This window comes from Centroberyx gerrardi, chromosome 5 (genome assembly GCF_048128805.1).
Source record: "Centroberyx gerrardi isolate f3 chromosome 5, fCenGer3.hap1.cur.20231027, whole genome shotgun sequence".
NCBI lineage: Eukaryota > Metazoa > Chordata > Actinopteri > Beryciformes > Berycidae > Centroberyx > Centroberyx gerrardi.
Window position 1 is genome coordinate 11,363,357 of NC_136001.1, and position 17,331 is coordinate 11,380,687.

At 42.5% G+C, this 17,331-nt stretch overlaps 1 protein-coding gene across 1 annotated transcript; it reads right to left on the reverse strand.

Annotated features, from left to right (window-relative positions):
• Positions 1 to 763: 763 nt before the first annotated feature.
• On the reverse strand, positions 764 to 17,270 carry lrig2 (leucine-rich repeats and immunoglobulin-like domains 2). Its single transcript, XM_071903895.2, has 18 exons — positions 16,611 to 17,270; positions 15,990 to 16,064; positions 15,271 to 15,405; positions 14,618 to 14,761; positions 14,247 to 14,390; positions 13,730 to 13,873; positions 13,293 to 13,436; positions 11,351 to 11,431; positions 10,863 to 10,934; positions 10,587 to 10,655; positions 9,144 to 9,307; positions 8,256 to 8,567; positions 7,308 to 7,589; positions 6,321 to 6,761; positions 6,047 to 6,199; positions 5,576 to 5,716; positions 4,555 to 4,824; positions 764 to 3,823 (listed from the first exon to the last, which is right to left on the reverse strand). Exons 1-18 carry the CDS (start codon positions 16,796 to 16,798, stop codon positions 3,591 to 3,593), a joined length of 3,192 nt encoding a protein of 1,063 aa, XP_071759996.2. The 5' UTR covers positions 16,799 to 17,270; the 3' UTR covers positions 764 to 3,590.
• Positions 17,271 to 17,331: the final 61 nt, after the last annotated feature.

Genomic DNA, 17,331 nt, shown 5'->3' on the forward strand with positions numbered 1-17,331 from the left:
AACATTATAACTGGAATCAGAGCACAGACATCTTGTAGTATTTATGAACCAGCAGTGGATTCAGGTCTCTGTGTGAAATGCATTAGAAACAGCCTGAATCTGGGTAGCAGGGTTTATCTGACTAATACATAAAAGGGGTGCAGTGAGTCTGTTTGGGTAGGGAGGTGCCACCCTGGACATTGTATTGAATAATTCATCGGCTTGTAGAGGGCGATTAGCAATGCTATCGTGATGTCTTTGATGGGGGCCAGGGAGTGGGGTAGAGATCCAACCAGACTGCAGACTTAAGTGCCGAAGCACAGTCAAATTTAACTTGCATCGAATCCTCTCTGGGATCCTACTGGATTTATGTGGGGGCGGGACTTTAAAAAAAGAGGTCTTTTTTCTAACATCAAGACTGATGATGACCTAACAGGTTTTTTTTTTTTTAAAGCCCATATTAGTTGGCTTTATGTGTTGGCTTGACATGACTAAATCCAGATTATAGATGGCTTGGCCTTTTAAATCGTTCCATGGTGTGCCCAGAAATCATGTTGTGGTTAAGACCCCTGCGTCTGGAATTACATGTAACCTAGGAATCAAATCCTGCAAGAGCATTTTCTCCTGCGTCTCCCCTACTGTTTCTCTCCCTCCCGGGCCTCCCACTGTCTAAGTAAAGACAAAATTACTGTGATTCTATAGTTATTTTTCTACTTAAAAAGCAGTGGTGCATGGGGGAGATATTCATAATTCATATTCAAACCGAATTATCAGAATTCATGTTTATTGTTTGAGTAACAGCTACGTAACAAAAATGCTCTTTAGACATGCTTTACAGAATGTACAAGTAAACAAGGTTCAAAAATACACTTGAAAACAAAATGCAAAACTTCAACAATACAAAAAAAAGCAGCATTTGATATTGCCAGAGCATTTACTGCTAAACTTTGGTATAAAGTCATAAGGACGTTCAAAGAATAAGACAATACAAATACACATTATGCTATGCTGTGTTGGCAGAAAATATTGAACATTGAATCAATGGATGCCCACTGGACATGTAGCTGTATTGGGATGACTGGTCACTGTACCTTTTCATTTAAATTTCTGTCACTCAGAGGAGCATGAAATTGACATTGGACAAAACTTAGAAAACACTTGGAAAATATGAGAAACTGCTTCCACTGGAGCGCGCCAAAATGTGACAGATGAAGTCAGTGGATTGTTGAAGTTGATTTAGACTTTAATGGTCTAACAGAAAACAATACCAGTTGTTTGACCTCTTTCATAGGCTGTGAATGCATTGATTTGGTACTCCTGATCAAACCTGATCCAAGAAATAAAAGATTTCTTAGAACAAGAAGAGCGTGCAAGAATCACATGCAATTCCTGTATGCAAGTACCAGTGCAGGTGTACCAATTTTTTTGCTTACCAAGTACGTGTACTCAATCTTGAGTACTCACTGATACCAAGTACCAATATGACTCTTTATGATAGATCATTTTGGCCATGCTACATTGTGTGACGGTAAGTCTAACAAAATGTCATCCCCTACATCCCACCACACATTTGCACTGGAATTAATAGATTAACCATTCAGCATTATTGATTCTTGGTGTCTGTGAACTCCACTGATAAACAGTGCGAGTACTGCTACCAAGCACTGGCTCAGTACCCTCTACCAGTATCAGTGTACCACTACCACAGAGGAGAAAAAAAGCTGAATAACACAAGTCCTTTCTTGATCAAATATAAACGAGCAGAATGTAGCTGATGCATTATGGATTATCAAGATGCTGTGCACAATGTCTCAGAGGAATTCTGATTGTTTTTAAGAATGCAAATTTACCAAAAATAATGAGAGCATAAACTCTCAAACACGGGAGGGAATCAATTGTCAAACATTGTAACAATGAAAGAGGAGTACAACATAATTGGCTAAATATATTCAGCAAACATCAATAATGTTTTCTGAGAGTAACAGACATGTGCACAGTAAGGAAAGCCAATCATATCTGAGCAACTCCGAAGTGCAATAAAGAGATTTTGTAAGATCAACAACCTATCTAATGAGATCAAACCTGATGTAGCAAGATCACTTTCTTTTACATGAGCATTTTCATTTTCAAATCCCCAAAGCAATTTGATGACTGACATTTGAAAATGGCATGGTTTGCTTACACTTGCAACTGTTTAATTACTGTAACCCAGATATGATGACATCTAATAGCCATTTTTAAGAAAACACTTGATTCAGCTGTACTAACTTGTACGAAGTATCGAATGTTGCTGGGACAATACAGGGTGAAAATGAATAAGCAAAATGTTTTTAAAGTTACTGCAGCTTAGGAATCAAACCTCTCCACAAATGGACTAGTAGGACATGGAATTGAATAGATTACTAGCCTTATGTACACATACATACATGTATAAAATAATACATTCTCATTTTTCACAGTCCCAAGTGAAAATCTAGGCCTAATCAATATCTAAGGAAGGTTCGTGAAATTTGGGAGATAAAACCATGATGATAAACCCCTACAATAATGTAAAATGGCATGCAGACTGCATAATAAAAAATACACCACCATTAAATTAAGTGCCGGTAAGATATGTTGAGAAGGGAAAAACAAATCAGTGCATATTGAATATATTAACCATAATGTTACCTGATCGAGGTTACTGAGAATGCTTGTTGAAAAGGCCATCCAATAGACAACCATTAGAAAATGGCCAGCAAAACCATGATTGTCAAATGTGCAAACTTTGTACGCTTTCATCCCAAACAGAACATCATAATGAACGAATAAAAAGGAGGAATTTACAATAGCCTTTGACATAAGACAAAAATGAGAGTAGGCAAAGATGATATAGGATATAATTATATATATTCATAATATACACCACATTTTGGTGTCACCGTCTCTGGGATTTGCGTAACGGGTTACCAGAGAGCCGAGTCAATAGGGATGGCTATGGGAATGTCGGACGTATGCATTCAAGGTTCTTTCCTATACAAGAACCACAAACTGCTGGTTAGGGAACCAAACGTGCCCCCCCATTTAACCCCTCTTTTGGCCACTTGGGAAGAGGTGGTTTGCGATTTCTACCAAAGTCATGTAGGCTGCTCCAACAGGTGTCTGTACCATGAATGATGAGTCAAAACTGCCAGCGTGAAGCACTATGCACTGGCATGAAATTTAAGCCCACCCCCCAGTAGCAGGGACGGAGAAGAGAACTTGTTAAGACTTGGCAATGTCTTGTCATTCTCCCATGGCAGCATCCAACATGGCTCTTTGAAGCATACATTCATAACTTTCTCTCGAAAGAGAATGAAGAAGAGTGGAGGGTTTGAGAGAACTGGGCCCTGCGGAGGTGGGGGTGTCAAGGAGGAGGTCACTTTAATCACCAACCTATTTCTCCAGCCCGAGACAGCAGTCTTTTCATAGTGAGGAACAAACAACCGAGCATGTCCTCCGGGGCGGAAGGGGAATGTAAACATATAAGAGAGCATCTTTGGCAGAATGTGAGGAGTCTCTTTGGAGGTAGTGGGTAGAGAGGGGGGCTGCAACGAGGAGCAGGAGCGGAGACATGGGCGGGACATTAGGGCCTATGTGGGGGCAGGATGCTCCTGAGGGTTAGTCCTATTGGAGGCACTTCTGTGGTCCTGTGTGCATTGGCTGGGGAAGCAGTCCACCTCTACTCCACTCCGTTCCTCCGGCCCGTCGGCAGTGGAAGTCAAAGGGGGGCTCCTGTGTACAGTCACTGGGTGCTGGGACACTCCTGGCTGGGGCTTTGTGGACGGGTCTTCCCCCTCCCCCCAGAAAGACCTGGTGGGGGCATCTGCGGAGACAAGGAAAGAGACAATACTTAGTGGGCTACACACTATCCACTCACTGATTCCCAACCACATATTTTTGGATCGTTGGTAAACCAAATCTCAGTATCCATATTTGGCTGTCTCCACTGTCAACACAGTGTCAAACGGTAACTTTGTAATGCTAATATTTAACTGTACCAAGTACTGCAAGTACTCTGATCACTTGTACAACTCTATTACCTCTCAACTAGCCTCTCTATGTACAGATGAAATCAGGAAGATCAATATCCACAATGAATGCAACCTCACGGGTTTATAGCTTGTGTCAGTTCACCGGGAAATCTCTCATCTTTAAGCTACTGGCTTCAGTGAATCAATGAGCTCACTGTTTACATAAAGGAGGCTAGCTTGCCTGGGCATCCGCCAGCTGACTTACAGACTGAACGCCTTTATTTGATAGAGAAATAAGATGATGAGAAGAAGTAGTAGTAGGAGAAGAAGTAGAAGAAGAAGATAGTTTACAGATCCCCATAGGGTTTTAATTCTTCTTTCCACATGGAGGTCAGAGCGCAGGATCAGTTACAGAGCAGTCCCCCTATAGCTAGTAGGGATTCAGTGCAGTGCTGAAGGACACCTCAGCAGCTCGGGACCCTTACAGATACGATGGCTTGAACCCCGGCCATCCGGTTGCAGGATGGTCTCACTACACGATATAATGCCAAACTAATTCTGTAATTCTGTATCCGGCTCTCACCATTAGCATAGTGCTCTGAGGGCGTATGGCTGCTCAGCCTTTTGTCGTGGGAGGCGAGAAAGACGGAGGAGTCCTGGTTGCTGATGAGGCTCTCCAGCGCCGTGTCCTCGTGCTGAGCGTGCTCGCTGAAGGTCTCCTTCAGGCCCGGCAGAGTCTTGTCCAGCGGGTCATCCTCCCCCAGATAGGCGTAGGGGCAGTACTCCCGTGTGCGAGAGTAGATGTTGGCGTTGTCGTAGCAGTCGGAGCAGATGACCAGTGGACCTGCGCCGCCTGGCATGAGAGGACAAGGATCTTACAGGGTCTCTACACGCTTCAGTTTAAAATTTCCACACATTTTCCAGAACTTAAAATTCTTGGCTCCATTTGGAGATTTTCGTCAGTGTACAATATGATGGATGCTGATAGTGGCTGGGGAAGACTTTCAACTAGACCTCATCACCCTATAAATGAAGATCATTCTTCACAACAAATATCACCAAATGTGACATGTCAGTGGACGTAAAACGACATAAAACATGTAGTCATATGTGTAGGGACTGAACAAACTTTTCCATACATTTGCTGCAGTACGATATTTTATGGTGGCATACTATGTGTCTGTATACATCTCTGTTGGTATTGCTGTGACTGTAAATGTACCGTCCTCGCCACGATTATTTAGACTAACATTCATTTTCTGTCCTGTCTATTGTTGATATATTAAAATGAAAAATATATTTAAAAAAAAGACAAGGCCTTTAAATCTGATTTCATTCTCATTCATCTGTATAAAAATAACAAATCAACACATCAACATATCTACCTCAAGACATATCAAAAGGCCTAGTAAGAAACATATGGCCCTTTCAAAAGAAAACGCCCTCCATCAGGCATGTACACAAAAGCAGAGAAAAACCAGGAAAACTTCCATTAGTTCCATTAGAAATGAATGGGACTAAATTGAAATCCTGGAGAAAAAAAGAACAAAAAATAAAAGAAATTACACGCCTGTTTAAAGGGCTTGTGTGCAGATGAGACTAACCTGTGGGGACTCCAGCTAGTCCCTCGCGGGGCTCCCCAGGGTGGAAGCTGCTGCGGCCAGTGAACAGAGAGCCCACCCTGCAGTGGAGCATGCCGTTCCCCTCGGTTTCCACCTCACTGCCTGTGTCTCCATAGCACACACCTGGGAAACGCATGATAATGCAACAATGCATTAGTCAGTGTCTCATTTCAGCAGGGATGTGATCAGGAACACTAAAAAGCAGGAAAAGGATGGGGTAAAAGCCTTTCCTGATTAGAAAACAGTGGGCGTGGGAGTGTCTTAAATGTGCCTTAAATCCTGAAAATCACATCCTTGTTTGCCTTAAAGCATGTTATGAGACATTCAATGTGTTTTTTTTGTTTGTTTTTCTAATTTCAGAAGTCATTCTTAGAAGGGGTATGAGAAGAAGGTCCATTTAACAGAATCAAGTTTGGGAAATTTCTATATGCTTCTGAGAGGAAGGTTACCCACCATCTGTGCCCTTATGGACGTATCCATTGGAGAGAGGAGGCATGAGCTGCTGGTGGCTGCCGGCCTCAGAGTTACTGTAGCCTTCCTGAGGCTCTGACAAAGTACCCTGGGAGGACAGGTAGCTGGGGATGTCGGCCGGCAAGTTCATCTCATCTGGAACAGATATAAACACATTTCATTATACGGTGTTGAGTTCTATGAAACTTTACCAACACAACATCGTATCGTCCTCCCATCCCTAGTACCGAGACAGCCCCAACAACATTGTGCTCACCGGTGTTGGTGATACTGTAGTCCTCGCTCTTCCTGCGCATGTGGTAGATGACAATGACCCAGACCAGCGAGGTTCCAACCACGCAGCACACCACCACAATCACCACGATGCCCACGGTGGTCCAGCCGTCCTGGTCGTACCCCGCGCCCGTGTCGCAGTTCGGTGAGGGCGACACACTCAGGTAGATGTGGCCGCGCTCTGTGCCCAGCGTATTAGACATGATGCAGGTGTATTTCCCAGCATCGGCAGGCCCGGCATCCACGATGATGAGGAGCTGGTTGGCCGCAGCGAAGAAGTGTCGCTCCGTCAGCACCAGGGGCCCGTCGTCTTTGGTCCAGTTGAGACGGGGGGCTGGGCTGCCTCCGGCTATACACTGAAGTACGGCAGTTTCCCCACGGGCTACTGTTCTGTCTTCCAACGGCCGCATGAAGGATGGAGTTTCTGGAATTGGAGAAGATTTCATTGATTTCTGAATAATTGCCGTTTAACAAGTAAGAGATATTCCCCAACGAAGTGTGCGTCAAGCGGCTTAGATGGAGGACTGTGAGGTCAAGTTGTTTCTTATTTTTAGAACTAATGTGTTCATGAGGCTTGATCACTAACTTGGTCATTTTTAAGGCAACTGGACAACCAATTTACTGAAGCCATTGATTATGTACCATTGCATAATGGAATGGTCAAATCTTAGAAGCACATTCATTTAGACCTGTGATCAAACAGTTGAGTAAGAGGTGTTCGGTTCTACTATGCATCAAGCAAAATGAATGGAGACGCTCCAGCCAGACAGAATCAAGTATTCTCCCTGGCAACGGTATAACAAGGTTTACATTTACATCTTCATTAGTTAAATTGCCGAGGAGGCAACACAAAACAGGATATGTAATGACAGGCATAAATGAGCAGCCAATTTAAGCAGAGTGACTCAGATGAAATGACCCAGTAGTAAAACATCAGTAATACGCTCTGCTAATCAGGTGGGTGACTCACCCAGCACGGTGAGAGTAGCATTCGCTGACAGGCTGCCTGCTGCATTCTGAGCCGTGCAGCTGTACACTCCCATGTCTTCTGTCTTCACGTTAGCAATGAAGAAGATGTCGTCATCTGGCATCACGTGCATCCTGCGCTCTCTGGCGGCAGGGAAATCGGTGCCTCCATCCTTCTGCCAGGCGATCTGGGGTGATGGATGGCCTTCAGCGGCGCACTCCAGCCTGGCCATGGTCCCAGTGCGGATCGTCAGGTCCATGGGCGTCTTGAGGAAGGACGGCAGCTCTGAAAGAAAGAGCGCAGAAAGTGGGGGGTGGGACAGAGAATTAGAGACAAGTCTCTGTTGGGCCTGGGTCAAGCAGCGGTTGCAAATAAAATTGCATGTCATCCCCCCTCTCTCTCTCCCTGTCTTTGTTGGCTCTCTCTACTTTGATCTGTGTAATAAAGGGCAAAAATGCCCCCCCCCCCCCCCCCGCAAAAAAAAAACTTCAAAGAGCAACAGACTCGACCTTTCCACTCTTTTTTCTGACTGGCAGCAGAGCAGTTTGATAATACCTGAATATCTACTTCTTTTCCTAAGGGTCCGGATGTTTCTACAACCTTTCTACAACCAAAGTTGAATCTGAAATCATCGCCTGTCCACTATTTGAAAGGTTGTATAGTGTGCAAATTTGTACAAAAGGTAACAGTCATTCTGAAATCGTTTTTTCAAGGAAACTGGTTTGACTGTCTACAGTTTCTGGCACTTACTGCATTGTGCACTGAGGAATGACACAACCTACATATCTACAAATAATCTGAATTAAAACAAACCATGAAAGCATTTGCAAGTAATATTTAACCCTCTCTGGTCTAAGGTTATATTAACAGTATCAAAATAAACTGTATATCAAATTGGCACCTAGCACCTTAAAAGGTACAAAAGAAAAAACAATGCAGGGACTTCCTCACCATTGACAGTAAGCTTGGCCCTGTTGGAGTAGTTGGAGCCGAAGTGATTGGACACCACACACTGGTATCGCCCCTCATCAGTGAAGTTGACATTGAGGAGGTGGAGCACAGTGGTGTAGATCAGCTCTCCCTCCTGGTACTGGGCGTAGTTCTGCACTTCTGCATCATACAGCACCTCCCCGTCCTTCCGCCAAGCTGTGGTCATGGGCGAATCGCTGCTGCTGGACGCGATGCAGCTCAGAGTCACGTTGTTCCCCCGCAGCGCCACAGAGGTTTCTGGGTGGGTTGTGATCTGAGGCTTGGGGAAATCATCTGTGGAGGAGCAGGGGAGTAGGTGAGGAACTCAGGAGGAACCCATTATTTCTTGATTTTGGTAGGTGTTCAATATGATGCATGCTGATAGTGGAAGGGCAATATGACTCAACTAGGTCAACTAGATTATTCTTCAATAACAAGTATCAAAATATGTGAAATGAAAGTAGGTCTACAACACAGACAGTTTATTTAGACCAACAATATTTCCCATATTTTTTAAACTGCCAAACTTTTCAAGACTTGGAAATTATACAATTCATTTTCCATCCTACTACGTAGGAAACCTGGGAACTGAACTTAATTACTCCAGAGTGGAACAGTCAGTGGTCCTATGATGACATGAGATGTAATGCAGATTGAAGAACCATGTGTAGGTCCCCTGCTATAATCACTGAGACCAAGGTTTTGTTAAAAAATGTAAAATTCACTGATTTACAATGCAGGCCTCTCAAAATGTAAACTCTTTACACCTCCTGACCCACACAAAAGAATAATTTTCTGCTGTTCTGTGTCGACTGAAGGCTACCTGATTTAGAACAGATAGGCAACAATAGGCAAGAGCAGGTGACTGACCACAAACAAACTCCTCCGGGCTGATGGACAGGACGCTGCGACCCAGCAGGCCGGCGGGGTGCGCACAGACGGCAGAGACAGACTGCTGGAAAGGGCTGTCAGTCAACCACGGCCCCAGCCACTGCAACTGGCAGTCACACAGCAGGCTACTGGTGTTCAGCACACTGAGAACAAGAACAGAGTCATGGAAGGAGTGTGACAAGACAGTCATTGTAATGTCAGATGGACTCATCAAGCTATTTTTAAAGTTTAAGGTATGAGATGAAAGTTGTGTCACTAAACATTATGTGCATTGTATTTGTGCATTGAATTGCAGGATTTGTATCTCACATTTTTTGAAAAGTGAAATTACATTTACTTGCTTGAACTTCAGTTTCAATTTACTTACAAGATAAGCATAACCACCATGTAAAAAAAAGTGTCATGGCTGTTGCCCGTCACTAGATCTCAATCCAAATCGAACACCGAAGTGAGATGATAGCTTGTGCACTCAAAATGGTTTTTAAGGATCTAAACGATGTGAAGTGAATTCCTTTCTATAACAGAGCCTCAACTATGACTAATTAATAACAAGTGGATATGACATTGTCATGACACATTTTCTGAGTTTGATAGTTGTTGGGGCATTTCGTTAGCCACTGCCTGAGAGACGCTCCTATGACGAGCTGATCAAAAACTCAGGGAGCACCAGACTCGACCTTTCCACTCTCTTTCCTGACTGCCAGAGGGGCAATCTACTGCTTTTCCTAAGTGTCTGGATGTTTCTACAACCTAAAAGCTTTGGGAAAGTTGTATCTATAATCATCGCCCATCCACTCTTTGAAAGGTTGCATAAAGCATGCAAATTTGTACAATAGATTACAGTCATTTTGAAATCCTTTTTCAAGGACACTGAATATTGAGAAACTGAATTTCAAACAAGTGAACACAATTTGACTTTGAAAAAATTCTGCTGTAAATCACGGAATTCAATTTCAACAATTACACACATATTCATTGCACATACTGCAAGTCAAATTCGGTTGCATAGTGGCACAAGTTTAGGCCCATATTTTCGAAAGTCATCACATATTTAAAAAATGGCATTTTGAAGCAAAGTAACCTGACAGAAAATATAGAGGATACTTGTGTGCATAGTAAAATGTGTTGGGGGGAGGAGGGGCGGCACTAAAGCTAAATGGCATACCGTGCCGCTTTATTTGTTCAGTACTAAAGCTGTATTGTAAACTTTAACAACATTTCAGAGGTTCACATTTCATTCATACAACTATGTAGTGCCGATTTAAAATTCTAATCATGTGCCTTAATTACAAGGTTACTTTAATCATTATAATTCCGTTTTAATGAAGGCTACAATTAAATCTGAGAAACCACATTAAAACAGGGAAAGCTGGTTTCCTAAATGTGCTTATGAGAGCTTCCAGGTCATTTGTGTCTACTCACAACACTTTGAGCTTCATATGCGACAACGCCTCGGGGTGTATTGACATGATGCCGTTTTTGCTCAGGTCCCTGTGGGGTGGACGGAAATACAGATTAGACACTCCTACGGTGTGATATGATCAAAATGGCATCCCATTTCACAAGCACGAGACAACATCAGCACTATGGTAATAAAAGCCCTCTGCTATCTTGGATCATTCAACAATAACTGCTGATCCTTCTGATACTCAAGTATGACCGTCTCATGGAAAAGGAGTGTGCGGTGGTTTTACTTACAGGTGCTCCAGCTCCTCCAGGCCATCAAATGCTTTCTTAGTGATCGATTTGATTTTGTTGCGCTGTAGGATCCTGGAGAATAAAAACATTACATTATATAATGCTCAATAAAACTGTTGCCAAGTTGCCACAAAATCTGTGCTGCCTTGGTAACATTTTATAGCACACTGTAATAGGGTGTCCGCAGCTTTCAGTAAGATAAATTTAAGACTTTAAGGCCATTTTAATGCAAGTTAAAATAAAGCTGAAGACCAATTTCAAAGCAAAAACACACCTATCAGAATAAACGTTAACATTAACAGGGAATATTTCTCACCAGAAAAGTTGTATACAGCCAAATCTCTGAAACACTGCAACAGAATTTAGGACCTACCGGCTATATTTATCTAAATTTAAGACTGTTTTAATATTTAGCATTTATATTCAATATCTATTTATCTGCTGTATCTGTGTGTATCTATCTATCCAATCCATGAGAGTGTCCTCACAGTGTGTTCAGCTTCTTCATTCCATCAAACACGCCAATAGAGTCTTCAATGGCCCAAGAGATCTCATTATTGCGGATATCACTGAAAAGGGAAAAAGTCAGGTATTAAGATTTAAACACAATCTATCAAGACTGAACAACAAACTCCTTATTCTGTGAATTAAAAAAAAAAAAAAAGACTGGGGAGTGCCAATGACTTTCACTTAAGGGACAAACAATCGGAGACGGCAAACTTCCAGAGAGCGCCGCAGCTCGGTGCTCCTGCCACTCTGATGAGGGGGATTTAATTGGCTCTGTTTAGCACTGGACAGTTCATGGGTCCAATGGAAACCCACAGAGGCCTTGTGTTTACAGGATGGGTCATGGGCTCTTTTGTTTCTCCTTCCTCATGCCTGGGCGCCTCTGAAAGGACCTCGGCCCTCTCCAATTCCCCTCTTACCATGAAGGCCCCCGGGAGGTGTGCCGACCCCCCCAAACCTGACCTCACTCTCTTTGCAGTTCAGTGGCTTCCCGGAACTCACTGCAGCAAATAATGGCTTCCACCTCCCTCCTACTTATTACTTTTACCTCTCAGATAGATTTCTGATCAAGAGGATCCATTTGCTTAATTAGGCCAATCCTCTGGCCGTTAGTTATACTCAGGGCCATATTTACTGAGTGTTTGTGGTGGAATTAATGCAATTGCGTGCATAAAATGTGCCGATTCTAATCTACTAACCTGTTGGCGCAAGCTTTTTGCCCGTGGAAATGGGGTAGATACTTGGCAGGACACTTTTAGTGAGCCTGACCCAATTATATGTATTTTGAGGCGTGGCAATGGTCGGGCGCTAAAATAGGGGAGGAGATTATTGAAATGGACCACTCCTATCAACTTACTAAACCAAATCGCACATTATTGCGCATGGTATTTAACACTTCTCACCCTGGGAAAGCCTTGGCTGCTGTGTTTTTTGTTCAAAGGCACAACAGGCAGAGAGGAGGTGCTCCATTTGAGAATTACTCTCTTTCAAATGTCAGAGGATGAGATTGAAAGAAATTATAGATGGCCAAGTTATATTTATTATAATAATATTGATATTATTTTATCCCTGCTTCATCAAATTAAAAACAAACTAACAAAAGTTCTGGCAGCCCTTCATCTCCTGTTCTCTGGCACAGCTACAGTGGGGAGATCACAGTCTACTCTCTCCCTCAAGCAATGTTACAACAGCTTACCATACATGTTTCACCTGGTAGACATGCACACTCAGTACTTATATTGCACATCAGGTATTCTAATTGGAGAATTGCGATTGACTTGATTTGCATAAGTGATCTTAATGAATCAGGCGCTAAACTGGAGAAAGCTGAGCTCATTACGTTTTTCCACACAGTAGTAATTAGTGCACCTCTTAGTAAATAAGGCCTTCGCTGCTCTCGAAACACAACTTGGAGACCTATTCTCACCGCTCCTATGCCCGAGCAGAACTGTCTTCTAGATTTTTACATTGCAACTCATTTGAAATCAGCATGATGCCCACAGTGAATTGTCAAAGAACAGAGTAAACAAAACTAGGACAGGATTCTATGAAATTACACACTGGGTGATTAGATCTAGGCCTAAACACAGGACTAAAGACAAATGGGATTAGAACACAACACAGGCAATGCTACAAGATGTGGCCTAAAAATACTAGCCATTTCTACTGTGATTTCTCCTATGCAATCTAAAAGACTACTGGAAGATTACTTGGTAAATGAAATCAAGACAGGACTAGCACTACACATGAAAAGTGAAGCAAACACAAACCTACTGTGATTAGCAGCCTTCATCAGAATGCACAGAGCCAAGAACATGTTAGGACTTAGTTATATTCTGTATATTGAGCTTGATTACATTCCTTGGATGCAAATGGGTAGTGCATGTTTCAAAAAACGATTTTTCGGTGAGGCGTGATCCTTACAGCGTGCGCAGGCTGGCCAGGCTGCTGAACACTCCCTCTCCCAAGTGGCTGATGGAGTTCTCTCCCAGGTTCAGGCTCTCTAGGAGACCTAGTCCTACGAAAGCCGTCTCCTCCAGTCGAGTCAGGTGATTGAAGGACAGATCTCTGCACAAAACAAGAGCAAACATGATAAAGATGAGTTCAAACACTGATCTTGTTTAATACCGGTCTTGTGTATTAATCTAAAATTTTTATAAAATAGTTATAAATATAGATCCACCGGAGGCAAGACAACACTGAATCAGCTCCAGAAACCCAACATACTGCAGCACTCACTGCAGCAAGATAACAGAAACTCCACCGAGTACAGAGAATGAATTTCAGAGCCTGGGGCTGATGAAAGAAAGTGGGGAGTTTTAGCGGCTTGGGGATTTTAGCTATGAAGCAAACACACTCACAGCTCCTCCAGCTTTTGGCAAAACTCCCAGGCGTCTGGTCGGATGATGCCGACGGCGTTCTGGCTGACCCGCAGGACTCGCAGCATGCGAAGGCCATACAGCCAGCCTTTGTTGACCTCAGTCAGGTTGTTGTGCTCCAGCTCTCTGGAATACAAAGATGGGAAAATTGCAGTGGCCTCAATATAAAAATGGGTCAAATTAGCGTTTTTGTTTTTATGATGGAGATGGACAAATCTGTAAACGGCTAACAAAATGACCGGTTAACAAAATGAGAGACTGTACAAGCGGTTGTCAAGTGTGTACCCTATTAGTGTGTTTTTCCCACCTAAGGCCACCTATCTGTAGGCTTCTGCAAATCTACTTTATAGGTTTTTAAAAAAGTAGGCCTAAATACGATAGCGCTCCAGTCTAACACAAAATTCGGGGCATGAGGCATCTACAATAGCCCTCCACCTCGAATAAACCCACTACACAATGTCAATTTCATAGACATGAGAGGCAATAACTTTAAACTCACAGTTCCTCTATGTTGTTGAGTCCAAAAAAGGCTCCATCCATGAGCTTAGTGATGCCGTTCCTCTGCATCTTCAGCGACTTCAGGGAGTCCATCCCTTTGAAAGTCAGGCTGTCCACCACCTTGATCTTGTTACGCTTCAATTCACTACAATGACAGTAAGATTCAGAAACATTGTCATACCACCAATTAGGTCTATACACAGAGCCACTGAATATTTATATGGGCTTTACAGTAAATTCAGCCTATTAGTAAGAATTGTTAAAAGCCTAATTAAAATGCAAAATTATGTCTGCCAAATGCACATTGCTCAATGCTCAAGTAATGATTTAGCTGCCGGTTTCAGACCAAAAAAGACATCATAAGATACTCACAGGAACTGGAGCTGTGGAAGCCTGAAGACTTTGGATGGCAGCGCAGCTAATCTGTTCCTGTTCAGCTTCAGCACCAGCAGGGAGCTGGAGATGTTGTCAAAGCAGCCAGGCTCGAGGGTGCTGATCTTGTTATTACTCAAATTCCTATGAGATAAAGGAGCGGAAACATTACAGCTAAAATCAGGAAGGGGGATGGAGTAAGGGTTTGCTCTCCAGCTACACCTGAACGTGACTAACCCCAAGAGGAGGAGGCACAAGGTCAGTTAAGTTTAGTACAAGATGCTTCATTACCAACAATAAAATGATAAAAACAAGGTATCTTTTCTGCTCTGACTTGTTCAATTAACATTTAGCTTGTATAGTCTTGCACACTAGTTGTAGGATGGTACTGCTTTGCTTTGATGTGTGCCACCTAAATTTTAGCACTTGAATGTTGTGTCATTTTTCCTCTTATACCATCAGTTGTGTCATGTGTCCTGGTCATTACATCTGTTGTCTTTGTTCTATATTATTTTGTTTTTCATCTCAGCCTGTGCACCTCAAATGAATTTCGCCGCTTATTCATGTAAATGATTGACTCTTTAATCGACCTTCCTGGCTAAATAAAAGGTTCATTGAAAACAATTTAAAAAAAAACGGCAGTGTCAACTCACAGATATTTCAGCTGCATGGAGGGGAATGATCCAACCTTGAGCTCAGAGATGGAGTTGGACGTCAGATCCAGTGTCTCCAAGGAAACGTACGGCTGCAGCTGAAGCATCGACAGCTCTGAGATCCGATTGTGGACTCTGAATCACAACAGAATAATCATCCAGAAGAAGTTTTCACCAACAAAGTCATGATGATAGTAATCATATGACAATCTAGGCCTATAGTATAATAAAACCACATCTACATGAGGAACAGAAAGACTCAGATGTCTGTTGTTGTGCACCATGTGTAGGGCTGGGTATCAAAAGACAACACCTAATGGTACCTTAACCAGTTCTATTAGTATATATGTATTGTAAGGCAACAGAAAACATCAAAAGGTTTGAAAAGCTTAAAAAGGTCAGATTCTTCAACGGGGTCTCAACTTTTCAGATCATGCGCATTTTACTGAGGAGAGTGAGCATAGTTTCATTTTATTTTTGAAAGGAAGTAGCATGTAAAGATGACATAAAAATATATATATTTACTTTAGCAAAAAATGGCATGTGCTATAATTTATAACAAAGCAAAGTAATGACAAGAATATTGTTTAGAACCAAAATCAGTATGGAAAGAGGATGCCCAGCTTTAACAGCGGGCTTACAAAATAAACAATTCCAAATTCGTTAAAGTGAAGAGTGACAGCAGAGCCAACGAGAATTTGAAGGGATTCTAGACTTACAATGACAGCAAAGTGATGTTGGAGGAAACATCACCGAGGAAAGGAAGAGAAGTCAGCTCATTGTGATTCATGGTTCTGAAATGAAATTGAACATCATATTATAATCATGTTCAATAAAAAGTCAGCTGCCTTGGCATGCTATAAATGGAAAAATGAAATGATCAAGTGAAACATCCTCTAATATCAGTCAGCCTGGAGTCTCATAGGTTAAACCACTGTTTCCCAAATCAGAGTCCTGGTGAGTGAGTTACAGGAGGTCCCAGCAATTTGGAAAATAGTTCAATTTCAATAGACCTAATATTTCATTTACCAGGAGTTTGCACAATTACAGGATGAATGAATTTGGCTGTTATGATCATATTTTTCAAACTCTCTCCACAAATACAGGTATAGGAAAAAATATACAGTTATGTTCTTAATCATATCAAAACGCCGAAAAACTTCTCTCATGGAGACCCAACGGCGAAACTGTATACAGTGACGGCCCATGGGCTAACACGTAAATCTAAATGGGAGTCCTTGGCATGAAAATATTTGGGAACCCCTGGGTTAAACAAGGAATGAGTGTTGTAGCTGCTGTAGAAGAGTACGTTAGCTTCGGAGTGCTGGTTGGCTACTTACAGTTGGGTTATCCCACTTGGTGGATCAAGGGGAGCCGTCGACAACCTTTTTCTGTTGCAGTCCAGTATTTGGACCTCATCTTGTCCTCTTGAACACGAGCATGGAGCTGGACAAGATTCAAGTGCCCAAGCACTCAAACTCAATAACACGAAGACGAAGGCCGAAGGAATGGGCCAGCCTTCCGCCATTTTAAATGTCTTCCTATCGATGGCTAGCTACGTGGCTAACTCGCTAACTGGCACGTTAACAGTTACAAAAACACCATCAAATTGTGCCTACAATTTGATATCAGTCAAATAAACACATACTTTCGCATTATCGTGGCATGATTCCTGGTGGGACTGTAAAATACATTTTTTCCAACTTGCGTGAGGCATCCCAGCAGAGATTTTTTTCCCCTTCTTCCCAGTGCTCGAAATTCCTTCCGCTCCAATCTGGACACACTCCCAAAGAGGCTAACGCTAGCTTACTGGTGATCTGATTTACTTCTTCAAATAACACAGTTTTCCTACAAACGATGGCGATATAACTCCATGTCAGATTGGATTTAGTTGGTATCGAACCAAATGAAATGTAATCTACCTTTAAACCGAGCGGTTTGTCATGAATTAAAAGTTATTTTTCCCCGACTTGTGTCTCGAAAGAACAACAAAGCGCCTCGCTTTGATGACATAGGATATCCTAGATCCTGCCCCTTCCCAGTTCTTCTATTGGTCTGCAT

Excerpts from the sequence above, each read along its gene's own strand:
- lrig2 (XM_071903895.2), bottom strand. The coding sequence starts at position 16,798 with ATGGCGGAAGGCTGGCCCATTCCTTCGGCCTTCGTCTTCGTGTTATTG. Across the intron at positions 14,762-15,270 it reads TCCATGCAGCTGAAATATCT|GAATTTGAGTAATAACAAGA; the intron begins GTGAGTTGACAC and ends TTTATCTCATAG. Across the intron at positions 3,824-4,554 it reads CTCAGAGCACTATGCTAATG|ATGCCCCCACCAGGTCTTTC; the intron begins GTGAGAGCCGGA and ends TTGTCTCCGCAG.